Source organism: Manacus candei, unplaced genomic scaffold (genome assembly GCF_025592945.1).
Source record: "Manacus candei isolate 608988 ecotype Guabito, Panama unplaced genomic scaffold, ASM2559294v1 h1tg000071l, whole genome shotgun sequence".
Classification (NCBI taxonomy): Eukaryota; Metazoa; Chordata; class Aves; order Passeriformes; family Pipridae; genus Manacus; species Manacus candei.
In genome coordinates, this window is record NW_026138119.1 from 9324953 (window position 1) to 9343432 (window position 18480).

At 49.5% G+C, this 18480-nt stretch overlaps 1 protein-coding gene across 5 annotated transcripts in view; it reads right to left on the reverse strand.

Annotated features, from left to right (window-relative positions):
• The window catches only part of CACNA1B (calcium voltage-gated channel subunit alpha1 B), a 308320-nt gene that overhangs the window by 147721 nt on the left and 142119 nt on the right, over positions 1 to 18480 (reverse strand). For all 5 annotated transcript variants that reach the window (XR_007907763.1, XM_051807855.1, XM_051807859.1 and 2 more), the window contains exon 8: positions 4408 to 4523. Coding sequence is in view for 4 of the 5 variants with exons in the window: in XM_051807855.1 (XP_051663815.1) it covers positions 4408 to 4523 (116 nt within the window). In the remaining variant the exon portion in view is untranslated. The remainder of the gene's footprint in view (positions 1 to 4407; positions 4524 to 18480) is intronic.

The following is an 18480-nucleotide window of genomic DNA, read 5'->3' on the forward strand; positions in this document are numbered from 1 at the left end:
TTTCAAACTGATGCATGTCCTTGTAAGATAAGAGAAACATCTTCAAAAGAATATTTGTGGGCTTATAAGCTCTTTAGTCTGTGCACAGAACTTCTGGTTGGAAATGCAGCATGACAGCCTGATGGATGTTACAGGTTTGAGGAGTTTATTGGAGAAAGTGGTGGCAAAATCATTTGCATGGATTACATGGCTTGGCTTCACCTCTGTTTAATTCCTCTGAAAGGCACAATTGCCTTTAAACTGAAGGAGGGTAGATTTAGATGAGATATTGGGATGAATTTTCCCTTGTGAGGGTGGGGAGGCCCCAGCACAGGTTGCCCAGAGAAGCTGTGGCTGCCCCAGCCCTGGAAGTGTCCAAGGTTGGATGGAGCTTCTGACCCAAACCAGTCTGTGATTCTGTGATAATATAATTCAAATTACAGAGAAGGCTGTGAGAAACATTAAAGACACTTCAGAGTGGTCAATAAATGATAAACATGATGTTAAATTAAAATCCTTGTTGACCAACAGGAGGTAGTGTAGAGATGGAGTGATTTTAGTCACTCACATACTTGGTCTTAAACCAGTAACAGCCCTTGGGGTAAAAACTTGAGCACTACCAAGGCCAAGGAAAATGCCTTTCCAGCTCCAGCAACTGCTCAGGATATGTCAAATATTACAGAGCAGAAACAATCTAAGTATTGAGATGCCATTTGATAAACCACTGGAATGCAGCTTTTCACTCTTCCCACCTTGCATCGAAAATAAACGAGAAAAAACAAGCAACCAAAATGCTCAGAAAGGTTCTTATAAGTATTAGAAGCCTGGTGAACCTTCCATGGGAAGAGAAGGGATGGAGCTGATTGGTTCTGTGTGCTCTGGAGCAGAGAAAATAAGAGGACACAAGGTAGAGGGAAATGAAAGAAAGAAAAGTAATTAAAAGAAGCACAAAGTGCACTCCTGAGCTCTTCCTCTCACTGCAGAAAGGATTTAAACTGAGGGCAGGACACAGTTTGGTGGCTTGGTTTATGTTTTCAAATCAAACCAGCTGTTAACATGTGGAACTCTTTGCTACAAGAGTCGAGGATGGGAAGGATTTAAAAACCATTAGATATTCACACAAATAGTAAGAAAACCCTCCAGAGTTCCCTCAGAGCAGAACACCAAGACTTTTGCTCTTTACTGCATCTCCCTGCCTGGGGCTGGGCCAGGAGATTTCTGTCCTTCTTCCTCCACCACAGTCCTGGACAAGGAAGAACAACGATCCAGTTTGAAAATTCCCGATCATTTCCCAGCTGAAATCCCGGCCTTCAGAACAGAGCTGGGAAATCCCTGTCAACGGCACAGTCCCAAATTTCAGAGCCTGAATTCTAAACACTCCACTCCCTGTTCTGCTTTGCCTTCACACTGCATTTGGTATTCAAAGATTTTATTAACACTGCTAAGCTGATTTTAATTACTGTTATTATTCAGCTGTACTAGGAAGCTTTTTTATACTCCTATTGTATTTTCAACAATGCCTTTACACAGTATTTTTATTATTCCCTGATTCAGCTCTTTTGCACACACTTCCCTGTTCTACAAAACCTTCTGGATCTTGTGTTATTAAACTAAATCAAAAGATGTGCATTTTACAGCAGTTTTACTCGGTGTTGGTGTGGCATTTATTCAGCCCTGGCAACACAGAAATAGAAGAGCCAGCCATTCCCACGGGGATGCAAAGATGGAGCAGGGATTGATTGTACATTTTATAACTTTTCCAGCTCAACTTTAACTCAAGTCCAGCTGATGATATCTGCATGATGATCCCTGCATGGCTCTTCTTGGCAAAACAGGCACCTAAATGAAAGCTCTGTCCCTGTAAGGGAGTTGTCCTCTTTATTTTAAAGATGGGAAACCAGGATTCAGAGACCAAAAATCACAGGAGCCTTGAAGTAAGATGGCATTAAACCAAGAACCACAGTGCACTCTGCTCCAGCCACTGCACAAACCACTCATTAATTTGAATTTGAAGTCGCTGAAAACAATGAGAAGACAAATTATAAATGGAAAGGAAAGTGAATGATTCTTTTTCTGATTCCTGCAGAATCCCAGAATGAGGAGTGGCTGCCTGGCTGGGGGCAGTTGCTGCTGAACAGTCCCAGGGAATAGAAGCCTGACACTAAAACTGGCACTCAATTGTCACTTTGTGCAGGAAATAATGGGCTTGAGCCACCACATAAACAGCGGCTACTTCGTCCTCTTTTACATCTGAAAGCTTCAGTTTTCCCCTCTGGCTGGGTTGTCAGAGCTCATGCCCAGATCTGCAGAGAGACCTGGCAAACCAGAGGGCTGGGAATCACCAACCCTGGGAAGTTCAACAAGGGAAGTGCTGGATTCTGCCCCTGGGATGGGGCAGCCCTGGATATATGGACAGAGTGGGAATGAGAGGTTGGAAAGCAGTGCTGGGAAAGGGCCCTGGGGGTCGTGGTCAGTGGCCAGTTGGCCCTGAGTCAGCAGTGCCCTGGCAGCCAGGAGGGCAAAGCCTGTCCTGGGGGGCACCAGGGAGGGGATTGTCCTGCTCTGCTCTGCCCTGGGGTGGCCTCACCTCAACATTGGGGCAGTTTGGGGTGAATATACAAAATAAGGAAGATATTGAGCCATTAGAGAGTGTCCAAAGGAGGCAACGAGGGTGGGGAAGGGCCTTGATTTGAAGCCGGGGGAGGACACTGAGGGCACTTGGGGTGTTCAGCTGGAGAAGAGGAGACTGAGGGCAGAGCTCATGGCAGTTCCAGCTTCCTGGGCAGGGGCAGAGGAGGGGCAGGGACTGAGCTCTGCTCTGGGGGAACCAGGGACAGCACCCAGGGAATGGCTGGAGCTGTGTCAGGGCAGGGTCAGGTTGGATCTCAGGAAAAGGTTCTTCCCCCAGAGGGTGGTTGGGCACTGCCCAGGCTCCCCAGGGCAGTGGGCACAGCCCCAAGGCTGACAGAGCTCCAGGAGGGTTTGGCTGATCCTCTGGGGCACAGGGTGTGACCTTGGGGATGGGCCTGTGCAGGGCCAGGAGTTGGACTGGATGATCCTTGTGGGTCCCTCCCAGCTCAGCACATTCTGTGATTCTGTGATCACTGCCCTCAGGAAGGTACCAGGACCCACAGCAGGGCAGAGCCCCATTCCCTGGGTACAACGAGCCCCTCAGAGGAGGAAGAAGAAGCAAAGCAGCAGGACCAGGTGAAAATGCTCTTCACCCAGGCTGTGCACATAAAACAGAGGCTGTAACTGCAAACAAGGGCCATCTAGAACAGCCCCAGGATGCTCTGGTTTGTCCCTGGCTCGTGCAGCTGATGCTGCAGTGAGTTGCTGTGGCCACACAAGCACATTTTAGCCCAGCAGGCCCCTGGCATCAGCAGGATGAGTGATGGCATGGCCAGGAGTGATGGCATGGTTTGAACACGGTGCCAGCCCATGTTTTCTGAGCTCTGCCAGGTCTATCAGCTGATGGCAGGTGAGTCACTGTGTAACTCTTGCCCTCAGCCTCCCAATTTGTAAAGGGCAAGGAAGGAGCTGGTCTGTCCACAAAGGCACCTCACAGCCTGTTGGAGAAACCACCACTTCTTTTTCTCTCCATCATTGTTTCAAAAGGGGTTTTCACTTTACTCAGGTGTTTCAGCTTCTCAGCAAAGCAAGCAAGGAGGAAATTACCCCCCAATTTCCTTGATGCTGCATGAAAGAATTGCACAGTGGTTATATGAGGACTTATATGAGTAGCTTATATGATCAATATAAGCTACTGTATAATGCAGAAAGATTATTGGCAATCAAAGGAAAAGCAAAGCAGGCTATTTTTTGTTAAATGGGTGTGTCTGGGTCCTTGTTAAAGTTGCTCAGGGCTTGCAATAAAGTGCAATGTTCAGATATAATGGTTATAAAGCAGTGTTAATATGTGCTGGGGGGAGTTTCATGCAAGTGAGCTCCGTGGCTCATAAAAATGACACTGGGGTGTATTTTACCATCCCAGCAAGAAAGGTTTGTAAAGCAGCTGTGCTGGAAAGTAAATAAAATAGAAATGACTCAGAGAGAGAAACAGTTTCCCCACCGTGGAGACTTTGGGCACTGTATCACTTTTTATATTATGCTGTATTAAGACAATTGCTTTGATCTCAGCAATAAAGGAAGTTGGCTCAGCTCCTTTAGTCTTGCTTAACCAAACCGAGATCTTCTGCAACAACTTTAGTGGGAGTGCTCAGAAATAACTGAAATTATCTTCTGCAACAACTGTAGTGGGAGCTCTCAGAAAGAATCCCCCCAAAAATCCAGCGCTGGCTGTGCCCTCTCCAGCCTTGTGTTCCCTCCACGGCCAACCACACCCAGGACTGCTGCTGGGGCTTTGTCCTCTCTCACCACCAGACTCTACTGGCCATGAGACTGAGGTGAGGAGATCTCTGGCCTTACCTGCTTTGAAGATCCACTCCAGGTACCCGTTGAGCTCCCGCTCGATCTGCTGCTGCCGGCGGAGCTTCAGGAAAGCTCGGCGGTTCTCCACCCGCTCCCGTTCTTTGGCAAATTCACTGCGGAGAGGCAAGAGAGAGGAAAGCACCTGTCACCAGAGGTCATGGAAAACACACAGCCCTCCTTCAGCCTCTCAGGTTGTGTTCATGAAGCTTGTGAAGTCGACAGCAGTGAGTGGAAACCACAGCAAGCGACAACCGACAAAGTACGACTTGACTGGAGCTAAACCAACTTTGTTTCTCTGCCTCTCTCACCCTGAAAGAACCTGAAAGATTGTTTCTCTGCCTCTCACATCATGAAAGAACCTGCAAACTGCCCTGTGCACACGTTTCTTGTGCCCCGTGGCCACACCACAGCCATTGCAAGGAGATCCTGGTGCACAGCCAGTCACACAACACCAATTATTATCCTCAGCGCTAAAATCCGTCTCTCTCAGCAGCAGAATTTCCCCTGGAAGCACAAGATTAAGTCACAGAGATATCAGCACTCCTGTGAAGAGATCTGCTCTTCCATGACAGCCTTTCATTTTTCCCAGGCTTAAGATGTCTGTGAGAAACAGGAGCTGCAAGTGAGGCTGGGTGCTCTGGGGTCGAGGCGAAGCAGCTCAGATTCTCTGTGTTGAGGGTAAAAATGATCCTGCTATTTGCTAAAATCACATGGAAAGCAAGTATCTGGTATCAAATTATTAGCACAGGGCTGTACAGGGAATTCAGAACGGAAGGTTCATCCAACCATTGCAATAATCACGTCCAAGTACATCCTGCTGCCCAGCTTGAAATGATGCTGAGACAAAAGCACAGCCCCCAGCCAAGACAACTCACTCTGGGGCTTTCCCCAAGCTAATTCCTGTCACCTCTAGGAAGTTTCTGATGCCTCAAGTGAAGATGTACATGCCCATCTGCCATTCATAGAGCTCTGAGCCAGCCTCTGCAATCCCTTTGGGCACACACTAGAGTGACTCTCACAGAGGCTTCACCTCTGTAGTTAAAATGGGATCAGGATTCTGTCCCTCAGGTACTCCAGAACCTCACTCATTCAATGATGAGTCCTTGATGTCATCAGTTAACTGATAATTGTTGTAAACTTGTAGTTAGCCACAGATTTTGACTAAAATCTCATGTAATCAACGCACAAATGTTCTCAGAAACCAGCAAGGAGTAGATGGGAGGAAGGACTGGAGGAAAAAGAAGCTCCAAATGCCAGACACAGCTTTACATTCCCAGTCTACACTTTGTCCTCCAGAGGTGACACTTTTGCTTCGTTTGGCAGCACTGTCTGACCCGGGAGAAGGGACTGGGAGGAGAACTTGGCTCGGCACCGACCACACGGCAGAGCCACCGATGGGAGAGCTGCCATCAGCTGAGCCCTTGTCTCGATGTTGGCAGCACATCCCAGTCTCCTGACTCCCCTTTCCTGTCCCCCACCTGACAGGACAGCCCATGACCCCATCCTTGGAACAGAGGAAGTGAAAACACGGCTCTGAACCGGCAGCTCCTCCTTGGCATTCAGCACATCCCTGCCAGGCCGTTAGGGACCCTGCACGCGTCAGTCTGGGCACTCTTCTCCACCTCCCTTTCTGATGTTCTCATTTCTGCTTCAGTGCCTGCTGGTTGGGGCCATGGACCTTCTCTGAGTGTTGATTTCCCCCTGGAGCAGCAGGAAGGAGATCAGACAGCACGAGGTGACAACATGCATTTGAATTTCCAGGCGTGGAGGGGCCACGTTTAATGTGTTACAGGCTCACAGCACCACAAACTTCCCAGAGGAGGAGGCAACACCTGGTAGGAAGTTTCCTGGAGGACCCCCATGGGCAGGAAGGACAGCAGATGAGCCATGGCACTGCTCCCTCACCCCTCAGGAGCAGGGAAAGAAGAGCTTCCCTTGCAAAGCTTTTCATCCTCTGCCAGCTCCGATCCTGCCTAAGGAAAGTAAAACTCCCCAGGACTCGTCCCTTTAATCACAACTTTATGTTTCAGAATCACAGAATATCCTGAGTTGGAAGGGACCACAAGGATCATTGAATCCAACCCTCAAGTGAATGGCCTGTACCTTAAATGTGTGGGAAGGTGAGGGGGGAACTGGGAGAAGCTGAAAACCTTCAGCAGTTTCTGTACAGACACACACAGGTCTCACAAGCCACCAGTGGGGAACTGCCCCCTCCTGCTCCCTGGAACTGGCAGGTTTGGCAGAATCACAGAATTATTTTGGTTGGAAGGGACCTTAAGGATCATCTTGTTCCACCCCCTGCCATGGACAGGGAGACTTTCCACGATCCCAGGTTTTTTCGAGCCCCGTCCAACCCGGCCTTGGACACTTCCAGGGATCCAGGGGCAGCCACAGCTTCTCTGGGCAGCCTGTGCCAGGGCCTCCACACCCTCACAGGGAAGAATTCTTTCCCAATATCCCATCTAACCTGCCCTCTGTCAGTGGGAAGCCATTCCCTCTTGTCCTGTCACTCCAGCATTTGTAAATAGTCTCTCTCCATCTTTCTTTTAGTCTCCCTTCAGGCACTAAAAGGCCAAAATTGGGTCATCCCAAAGCTTCTCTTCTCCAGGCTGAACAATCCCAGCTCTCCCAGCCTTTCCTCCCAGAAGAGCTGCTCCAGCCCTCTGATCATCTTGGTGGGAAGGTAATTTCCAGGAGAAGACAATACCCTGAGTCCCTGCTCACTGAATTCCTTCTGAGGGTACAGAGCTGCAGCAAAATCATCCAGGTTGAAGACTGGAGGGTCTTGATGTAGGGTCTTCCTGGCAAAAGGATGCACCACTTCTTCCTTCTCCTGTCTCCAGGAGATGGGAGAGAAGTTTGGTGAAGCCGGAACTTGTTAAAAAAACTGTTTTCTATATGAAATGTATTAATAAAAATGTGTGTCTTTTCCCCTACATTCATCACCATTCAGGAGCTGAAATAGTCTCTCTTTGCTCCCAGATTTTCCATCTGAGAGTTCTTCAACAAAATTCCAGAACACATTCAAAGGAAGGGGAGAGGAGGGGGAGGGGAATTATATCAAAATGCCATATTTAATCTGAAAATATTTCAACTGAAGTTTTCCTGCCAGCTGAAAATGAAAACACAGAAAGTCCCCTGGGAATGTTTGGGAGCAGTAAATACTTCTATTCAGCATAATTCCTATTTATGTCACTGACTTGTAAAAATCTCCCAAATCACCAGAAAGGAAACCTGAGCAGAAATATGCAGGAATTTCTTCCTAGCTGGTCTTCCATCCTCTGGCCAACCCTGGAATGTGTTTCTTGTGAGGGTGGGGAGGCCCTGGCACAGGTTGCCCAGAGAAGCTGTGGCTGCCCCATCCCTGCAAGTGTCCAAGGCCAGGTTGGAGCAACCTGGGCTAGTGGAAGGTGTCCCTGCCCATGAACAAGATGAGCTTTAAGTTCCCTTCCAATCCAAACCATTCCATGATTTTATGGTTCACCCACTCTCATCCCTGGCTCCCATCACCCAAAAAGCCCCCAAAGCCCTCGAATTGTTCATCTTCCAGCGTGTCCAGCTGGGCAAGAGGAGCTGAAAGGTCAGTGCTCCTGCCCAGCTCAGCAGCACGAGGTGCTGGGGGGGTGACTGTACTGCCTTCCAGCTCCTCTGTGACAGTATCTATCATGGAACAAACAGGATCCAAAGGCAGGACATCCATCCCGGAAACCACAGGGCAGCCAGCGGAGCTCAGTGTGTCACATTTGTCTTCTCGAGAGGGGTCGGTGCTTAATGTCAAGGGAAAATGGATGGTTGTTGCTTATCACCGTGGTGGGTGGAGGAGGAAAATAAATCTCAGTGTAAATATGCACTGAAAGAGCCACTTCAGGGCAATTCAAGAGCCCCCCAAGCCACAGAAGAGGCACAGTCAGCTCTCAAGTAACCACTGGGGTCAGTGAACATTATGAACTAATGAAACTCTTACAAGTCCTTTATCCACGCTGGTCTCAAACCAAAAATATTGTCACAGCAACCAAAGAGGGATTAAAAAAATAAACAAACACCAATCTTCATCCCCCGAGTCTCTGATTAACCTCCCTACACGACAGCAGAGAGCTGGGATGGAGCATCTCCTGGTCTTGGCTTTGGTGGCACAGGCGTCAGCAGCTTCCTGCGAGTCTAATCACATCATTAAACCTCTGCCAGTCGGGTTTTCTGCTCCGAAAGCAGACAAACTGCTTCCCGCTGCCGGGGAAGAGGCCGGGAGAGATGATACAGCATCGCTGTCACCGCTCCCGCTAATCGTGCTGGTGATTAGCGACTCGGAATAACGACACAGGTAATTAGCTCCTCGTTCCGAATAATCACACTGCGAGCTCATGAAATCTCAGGTCTTAAAAGGGGAGAAGAGCCTTCAGCCGCTGAATCTGAAGCGTTCGGAGTGAACAGAAAGCTGCACGGATCTTGGAAGGGCTCTGCCAGTGACTCCTGGAAAGCAGCTGTCGAGAAGTTTTAGAATTTTAAGTCTTAAAAATAAATTGAGGGGAGGGAAAAAAATCGGTTTTAGATCTCAGGTCTTCGCCAGCAGCTCCTGGAAAGCAGCTGTGGAGAACTTTCCGAATTTTAAGTCTTCAAAATATAAATAAAGCGGTCAGTTTTAGGGTTGGCTTCGTCTCCACTCCAAGCACATCAAAGGAAGGCACGAAGCTGAGCCCGGGCGACATGTGACATCCTGGGACACGGTCCTGCCTGGAGAAATCCAGCCCCGGGGAGTGGAGAGGAGCCGGGACGGGAGCCAGACCCTGCAAGTGGGTGAGCTGCTGGCACGGGGACCAGCCAGCACTGCAGATGTTCCACGGAATTACTCAGGGGCCAAACCCAACTCTCCAGGTGGAGACACAAAAATTGGCCCGGCCGGGAGGCCTGGGGTGTGAGCTTGGCCGTGGGACGTGGAGGATGGATCCGAGAGCTGTCAGCAGCCTGCTGAGCAGCCCCCACAGCCTCAGGAACAGGGAGGGACGGGCTGGAGGCAGAGGATGGAAAACAGAGGGTGGAAAACAGCAGCTTCTCCAGCATCGCACACGTGCTGCAAGAGGAGCAGCGGCACAAAATCCTGGCTGGTGCTGCCGGGGCTGGCTGGGTGGGGAGAGGGGAAGGCTTAAAAATTCCTCTCTGCTTCAGTCCACCCCTTTTACAGCAAAGAAAGAACCTCCCGACACACTTAGTGCCCATTATCCCCTATTTTCCGCTAAGCTTTCAGCAGGAGCAACACCGAGGCAGGAATTTCCCTGCGAGGCTGCAGAGGGACTGCGGAGATAAGAAGAGGCACTTGTAGCACCCCAGACACAAACACGCTGGGTGATAAGAGAGGGGAGATGAATGCGGTGCTGTCTGCATCTGCCGCTGAAAGCACATCTCTTGTGCTCCTGGCAGATACAACCACCTGCTCAGGGGCTTGGGATCGCTCGGAAGATCCCGCAGAGCCCCTCAGGGGAAGTGCTCAGCCGGGGATCACACACTTCCCGATATCCTGAGAGCATCCACAGGCAAGCAGAGACATTTTAAGGGTGGGAGCTCATTTCCTACCATTTATTTTGGTTAATCAGCTGTGAGAAAGAAATAGAGAAAGAGCCTTCAGTTCGTTTTTCCTCTCCCTCCTGGGTTTGTTTTTGATGCTGGAATTTGCCACCTTGTCCTAATCCAGCCGAATTCCAGCTGTTTGGGTGAAGCCAGTTACACTGTGGTAGGAAGATTCCTGCTCAGCAAACCCTCCCCGTGCTCCTGCTGTCCTGTAGGTCCTGCAATGCCTGTGGGATTGAGTTTTCTACCTCACACAGTCCTGAATAGCTCGTTCCACCGGGGGGCTCGTTCCACCGGGATCTGATCCAGTGAATATTCCTAACATTTCCCTCACTAACACATCAGCATCCAGCAGATTCTTCCTCCAGGAGGTGAATTTGCTCTGCAGGTTCAGATCTCTGTGTTTGGTGTTCCTGGAGAACATTAAACCCTTTATAAGGGGAAGCCTCTGCAGGATGCAGCAAAAAAACCCAACACCTTCCTGACTGTGACTGTTTCTGCAGCTGAGGACACAAAGCCTTGGCTGTGCTAAACGTTTATTTTACCTTCTGCAAAGCTGTTCTTTGAAAGGCAGGGCCAGTGAGGGAGTCCAGCAGAAAGAGAGGGAGAGAGCCCATGGAGAGGGTGCAGCAGGGAGATGGGAGTGGGAAGAGAGAAAAGCAGGAGCTCAGTGTCCTGGATGAGGATGCAGGAAGAGCCTGAAGACCTGCTGAGCATCTGCTCCCCTCCTGGGGGTGATGAGGGGGCAAAGCTTGGGGGGCTGAGCAGGGACAGGGAACACCAACTTCCCTCAATTCCTGAAGCATTTTGCTTCAACAAGCTGCACTCCATCATCACCAGGGACTCTCTGGACTCTTTCAGAGGTGAAAGGGCAAAACTCAACCCACAACACAACTCTGAGAGCCTGGAGGGCTGGCAGGGGGGCAGCAGCAGGAGAATAAAAACCCTGCAGGGATGATGTCCTGCAGGCCAGCCACCTCAGAGGTACCAACCTTCAGAGTTTCTCACTAAAACTCCTGAAGGAGAGGAGGAAAAACAGCCCCAGTAGGGGCTGGAATATTCACAGCAGCACACAGGAGGTGAGGGACAGGGGGAAGGGGTGGGGAGAGGAGGGAGAGCATCATTTCCTGCAGTGCACAAACCTGGGAGGATGCTGGGCAGTTAGAAATACACTGTAGAGCTTAGAAACATGGCTTAGGAAAGAAAAATATGAACACATCCAGGAGTAAATAGACAAACAGGGCATTTTCCAGCTGCCTGGACATGAGGCATCGTGGCCCAAAGCTGGGATGATGTAAATCCACAAGGACATGGCTCAGCTGTGTCCAGAACTGGCACCTGGCACCCAGAAGGGCTAGAAAATAAATGAGAGGAGATCAGCCAGGCCACTGATTTCTTCCCCACAGCATCAGGTGTCTTCACCACAGTAAAGGAGCAGGAGGAGCTCAGGAGGAGCTGAGGTGTGGCTGTTCTCACCCCCAGCCCAAACCCTCAAATGCAGAGAAACCTGCAGGCAGAGCTCAAAATCATTTGCTGCCTCTGACTTAGTGATCTGAAAACATTAATAGAAATGAAAAAAGGGTATTTTTAAATCACTGGTTTTAAATACCTCTCGAAATCAGGGCCAGGGCACCACTGAACACAGACAAAGCACACTGATTGGTGATGGGGTTTAACCCACATGGGACACAAAGAAAAAGCAGGAAAATGCACCTCATTTGGGCAAGAAAAAATTCTGAGGGAGGTGAAAGGAAGCACATCTCAGGGGCACAGGGAGAGCACCCAAAACTGCTGGAATGAGGTGAATCCAAACAGCTGATTCACCTGAAAGCTGTAATTTCTTCGGGATTTCTTTTTGCTGGTGACATTTGGTGCCTGTAAGATGTTGTTTTCCTGCCCATAAAGGCAGTTTGCTGAGAAGTCAGAGTTTTGAACCTTGCTATTAAACAAGGAAAGCTCAGAGAAGGACAGAGATTTCTTAGTGCTGAGATGACAGAGCTCTGTGGCTCATCATCCACCCCAGGCTGTCTCATCTGCTGCACAAAATCCCAAAGAAATATGTTCTGTGTTTCTATCCCACCTGGAATTACAGCCAGCCAAGATCCCACTGGGCATGATCATGTCCAGACTGAGCCCAAACACACAGAGCCAGCTGGCTGAGCTGCTGAACCCATCCTAATATCCTGCTCAGGAGTAAGGACTGGCTCAATCAATCCTGCACAGACAGAGCAGCTTCTGCTTCCTCCTCGTTGCTCTAAAGAGGTGGAACACACAGCTCTCCTCAGCCAGCTGAGGGAGGATGAAAGCATCACCCAGACATTGATCTCAGCACCAAGCCAGGCTTCACAGCCACTTTTATCACTCAGCACAGCAAGAAGATGCTTCAAATGCAAGCCAGATATGGGATATGTCTTGTATTTCTAGAAAGAGAAGAGGAACAGCACGGAGGTGAAGCCTGCAATTCATCTTCCTCCCTTCTTTTGTCTTTAAGTTCTGGCTTGTGCCCATTTTACTTTGATTGCCCCTAATCTGATTTGAAAAGCTGCCAGTGCCACAGCAGCAAGGAGGCAGCAGCAAAGTGAGAAAAAGGAGCTCAAAAGCACCATTTATCTCCCAGCATCATCCTGTTACAATTGCTGGCTGAACCTCTGGCTCTGTTCAGAAAGTTTCCGCCCCCGAGTCAAAGCAGAAGCCCCAGGAAATTCAAATTTAGGTCTCCTGCGTACCATTCCTATATTGCAGGCTTTAATTTCCATCGTGGTTTAGCAGAAGGGCAAAAAAAAAAAAAAAAAAGTCCAGCACTCCTGTACCAACCAAACCCACAAAAGGAGCAAAGGACCCACATTTAATAGGACATTTAACTCGGTGAGAAGGAGCTCACGTGGAAAGTCACTGCTCCCCGCATCTCCTGCAAGACAAACACCTCCTTCTCCCACATTTCATGTTTGCAACGATGGCTTTGTCAGGAAGGGTGATGAGCAAGAAAAAAAGGAAAAAAATGGAGAGGTTTTTTCTTCTGTCTTTCCCCTTGTTTTAAAGCGTGGCCTTGGAAAAGGCTAAAAGCAAGGAGAAAACAGGCAGGATCTCATATCTTTCCATGATGCAGCTCTTCTGCTGCAAATAATTAACACCAGGCAAAGTCAGATCGCAGCAGGTAACTGGAACTGGGAACAAATTTGCAGGGAAATGAATGATTGTCCCTGTAATGAGGGGAAGGAGGACAGAAGAACACTTTGCTGTTATGACAAATTAATCAGGCTCGTTCTTCCCCGGCCTCTGCACGGCCTGCAGGCTGGAGTTTTATGATCTCAATCTGGCAAAAATCCTCGGGGTGGGAAAACCTGTCATGGAACTGAGCAAGTCACTGAGGCAGAGAGGGCAGGATGGGGCTGTGCTCCCCCCACAAAAGCCTCAGGGACACAAGGGACAGCACTGAGAGCCAGGGATCTGGGAGAGGGTTTAATGGGACTGTGCCCAGAGAGCATCCACGCTGCAGATTGCTCCAAACAGGCTGCAGCAGGGGTTAAATTAATTAAAGAATGAAAGCCCTTTTTCCCTGCCCCTTGTTCCCCTGCAGGGTGCCAGCACAGCCTGTGGCTCTGTCCCTTGCCAGGCTCCTGCTGTCACAAAGATGCTGCATCCATTCAACCTCTCTACCTGCAGTTTTTACCCCAGGTGGGCTCAGAAAGCACGAGGCAGGTGTTGCACATCCCAGGACAGAGCAATACCTGAGCAGGGAACCCCCCTCAGGCCCTGTGGTGCCTCTCCACACCGGGTTCTTGCAGCTGAGTAAACCTCAGGAACAATCATTACTCTTCACTGGCTGGGCTGGGAATACCTCAGGCTTCACCATAAATATTTGAGGACATGACAAGCAGCATTTTTCACAGTGCAGAGACACAGACTCTCTGTATCCAAATGCATCATTCCCAGGCTGTGCATTCCCTGTGTCTCCAGCCTGGGTGCTCCCCACTGCTGTGGGAAGCAGTGCCAGGAAGCACTTAGCCTTGAAAGAACTTCAATCATCTTCCTCACAGCATCCCATGATAACGTTTATCCTCTTTGTGTGGTGGAATCCAAAGCATCAAACCAAACAAATGTGAGGTACAGGATCCTCGTATTAATGCCCCACTCGACACCCAAGCAGCAGAAAACTCCATAATCCCAGAAGTTTTAGGGAGAAAGGTGCTGGTTGGGCTGAGAGGAGGCTGAGGGCTGGGAGGGGAACAGCAGCAGGATGAGGAAAACAGCACTGGAAGCTGCTGCTGAGGGAGGGAGCAGCGGGAAGCCAAGGGGTGTGTGGGGTGAGTGCCCATCCCGAGCAGGAAACCAGGACAGAGTCAGGGAACAACAGAGTGTTGGGCAGCACTTCTCAAACACCAGGGGTGTTTTTCCCTCCTCACAGCAAACTGTGCAGAGTTCCATAAAAAATTCATCAGGGTCATCACGGGGCATTTTCTGGTCAGAATCAAAGCCACATCCCCCAACATCCCAAAGGCCAACGAGCCTGGGTTTCAGGAACACGGGAAGGCATCTGGGGTCAGTGGCTCCTGGCATGACTTGCACTCAGAGCATGCCCGTGGTGCCACCAGAGGCAGCCAATCTTTTCCCATGGAAAGGCTGCATTCCCTGTGATGGCTCTATTCCCTTTATTGCTGCCTGGGTCACAAATAATCCGATAAGAATAAACACGAAAAGATGTTTCGGGAAAAATGTGTTATGGATACAAACCCCTCAAGATGTTCACTGCTGCTGAACTGGGCACCTGGCAAAATGTAACCTCAGTTTCTGGGAGTGCCCCAGCTTTCTGGAACAGGGATACCGTGGATTGTCATGGTTAAAACACAGAAATAAAGTTAAGGGCAGCTTTTTAGTGTGACCAAGACCTGGTTCATCCTTTGGGGAGGGTGGGTTGATGGTTAGGCAGAGCTTCAACCAAGTGTCTAATCTCCTAATTTCACCTAATTTGTAATTATTTGGTTTTTATCGTTTCTCTTTTCCTTTTTTCCTTTGTGTGTCTGGGGCTGGGGAGGGGTCAGGCTCAGGCAGTCACCCCAACATGCTTCCCAGCACATGGATGGTTCACAAGGAAAAGCAAATGAGCCTTCTGAGTGTTAATAATGTCAAAAGGGAAAAATCTCTGCTCCTGCCTCTGCTCTTCTGGCCCTGCACGGTCCTGAGCTCTCACATCAGCTCTGGCACTCACTGAAAGCTCCCCCAGAAGAAAATAATCTGTATTTTTCTGCTCTATTGGTTCCTGCAGGACTGTTGGGTTTTATCAGCTCACGGAGGAATGAAGCACCAGAGAAGGAAAACAGAAAGTGGGGGGGAATATAAAGGAGGAACTGAGAGGAAAATCCCTCTCCAGGGACACAAAGCCACTGCTCCACAGCACGTGGGATGCTGTGTCCTGCTGGGAGGCCCCAAATCTCCCCTAAACAACCAACCAAAGGCAGCTGCTGGATTTTAGGAGCTCGACTGCACCTCATTTGTGCCCCTCTGAGCACTGCAGCGCTCCAGGAAAACCCTCAGTTCCTCCAGGAAAAGAGCCCAGCCTGTATTTGCTTGTGATGGGCGACCTGGCAAAGGGGATCTGCTCCCAGTTTGCCCAGTCAGAGCCCACCTCTGGCACTGGGCTGAGCAGGCACAGCCCAGCACCCACTGCAGCTTCTGAAAGGACATGGACAGCCCAAAACCCCCCTTGTGCCACCAGAAATGAGGTGTTTGCAACAACCCCCCGTTTCCTTGGATCACGGGGAAGTCTGGATATTCAGGCTGGATATTCCCTCACCCAGGGAGGGGAGAGGAGCAGAAAGCAGAGCCATTCTGGGAGGGTGTTAATTATTAACCAAGAACAAGAGCACTGGCAGGGTTTGATGAGCTCACACGAGGAGGACACGCTGTACAGCACCAGGGTCCCGTGGAAGCTGAATTATGGACTCAACATGCTTTTAATTACAGCTTTAGCCAGGTACTCAGGGTTCTGGCACAGCAACTGCGGCCTGAGATTGGGGGTTATTTTTATGATATGTTTTCACCAACACTTCCCCATCTCCCTGTCACTTCCCTGCCTTTGCTTGGATTACAGGACCACAGAATCACGGAATCATTGAGGCTGGGAAAGAGCTTTAAGATCACTGAGTTCAACTGTCAACCAGCACCACCCCCATGGTCATCACTGAACCACGGCCTCAAGTGTCACGTCCACAGATTTTTTTCACCCTCCCAGGGGTGCTGACTCCACCACTTCCATAGGCAGCCTGTTCCAAGACTTTCCAACCTTTTCCATGAAAACATTTTTCCTAATATCTGATCTAAACCTCCCAGGTACAACTTGAGGCCATTTGCTCTCACCCTGCCCTATAATTCCAGAAGAATCAGCAGAGGAGAGAGGTTGTTTGCTCTTTATTTCAAAATGAGTATCATCTCTTCTTTGACATTTTGTGAGCAGATGACACTGGGGATCTCAACCAGGTCCATCTCCCTCCACTGCTCAAACAAAGAAAACCAGGAGCTCAGCCCAGTTATTTGAGGTTTCTGTTGGGTGTTGACATGGGCTCACAAATAACCACAGAAAGGCAGAAAATTTCTTTCAGATTTATGGCAGAGCTCTCTACAGCCCAGTGTTAGTGGGAAGCTTGATAACTTCTTCTCATTTCAGATTTAGGCCAGGTTGGACAGAGCTTGGAGCACCCTGGGCTGGTGGAAGGTGTCCTGCCCATGGCAGGGGGGGAAGGAAATGAGCTTTGAGGTCCCTTCCAAGCCAAACAGTTCTGTGATTCTGGGATTAATTAAATTGCCATAATCTGTGATGGTAACTGCACATCTGCTTCAGAAAGCTGTAGCTTCCTCTTTGCCCACTGAGGAACAAATATACAGGGAAAAACAGCTCAAAAATAACAACAGTGGAAAACAGGAGCTGGACTCAATGGTCCCTGTGGGTCCCTTCCAGCTCAGGGTGTTTTATGATTCCAGCAGGGTTTCAGTGCAAGGGGACAGTAATGAAGATCACACAGGAGCTTAGGGAAGTGGGGAGCTGACCTCAGCTTTGCAGTTGTTTCCTGGGGGTGTCACATCCCCTGGTTCTCCCCACTGTTCCCTCTCTGGAATGTGTGGAGGAGGAGAGTAGAGTATTCCCCCAGGATCCAGCACAGTGACATTAAAGGCTGAGGTGCACAGATCATGAAAATAAGAAGCAGCTGAGTTTACCCTGCTCATGGGCTATTTGTAGAATCCCTAACCCCAAATCAACTTGGGTTTATTGCAACAGGAATGTGGGGCATTGCCAAGAGTCTCTGCTGCTGACACTTCCACTGGGATGTGGATGGTTCCATGGCCTGGAGTGAAACTGGACCCCGTGGAAGTCAACATGCCAATGACTGACCCTTTCTCTGTGCAGAAACCTCTGTAAAGAAAAACCTCCAGCAGAAATTCATCTTTCATGGTGCTGTCTGGGGCTTTTGGCTACAGAATATGGAACCACAGGACACACATTAACAGGGTTAAAGTGGGAAAATATACAAGAAAAAATAGATTAAAAATAAGGATCACTGAAAGATAAAAAGGAAAAGGTGTTATTTGTCATGCACTAGAACTGTCTCTACAGTATCAAAGTGGCTGATCTTCTCAGGCACAGGGTGTGACTCTTGGGGATGGTCCCATGCAGGAGGGAGGAGTTGGACTGGATGATCCTTGGGGGTCCCTTCCAACTGAGCACATTCTGGGATTCTGTCACACAGTGTCAACAGCCTCTGTCTTCAGAGGGTCCTTCCATCTTCCTGGTGCCTTTTCATCACCATTTCATTCAGATATAGAATCACAGCATGGTTTGGGCTGGAAGGGACCTTAAAGCTCATCTCATTCCATCCCCTGCCATGGGCAGGGACACCTTCCACTGTCCCAGGTTGCTCCAAGCCCTGTCCAGCCTGGCCTTGGACACTTCCAGGAATCCAGGGGCAGCCACAGCTTCTCTGGGTAACCTGTGCCAGGGCCTCCCCACCCTCACAGGGAAGGGTTTTTTTACAGTTTCCTTCCCTGCCCAGTAGCTCCAGGCCCACCAGGAGCCTGCTGAGCCCTGTGCTCACACCTGAGCTGGGATGTTTATTCCCTTCAGCCTCTCCCCAGGAATTATTCCAGGCAAGGCCATCAAACCTTCTGCCAAAACTAGAAATTAAAAGCTTCCCTCCATGAAGAAGAAATTCCCCCCATCACCACTAACAAAGGCAGAGCTGGTGCCCAGAGCTGCATTTTTAAGAGAAGATTCCTATTTATCTAATATTCATATTTTGCCCTGAGCAACAAGAGGCTTTCAGGAGAGTCAGACACCAAACACATTTGAATCCAGTAGGAAGGAACAGGAGCCTGCAGGCTCCTGGGTTTGTTTTAAATCCCATGGATCATCCCAGTCACCGTGGGCTGACCCCAGTGTGACAGAAGGAAGAGGAGGTACCTAAAGAACTGGTGTGGGTGCTCCCTTTAAATCATAAATCAGACAAGAAATCTCCTTCTCAA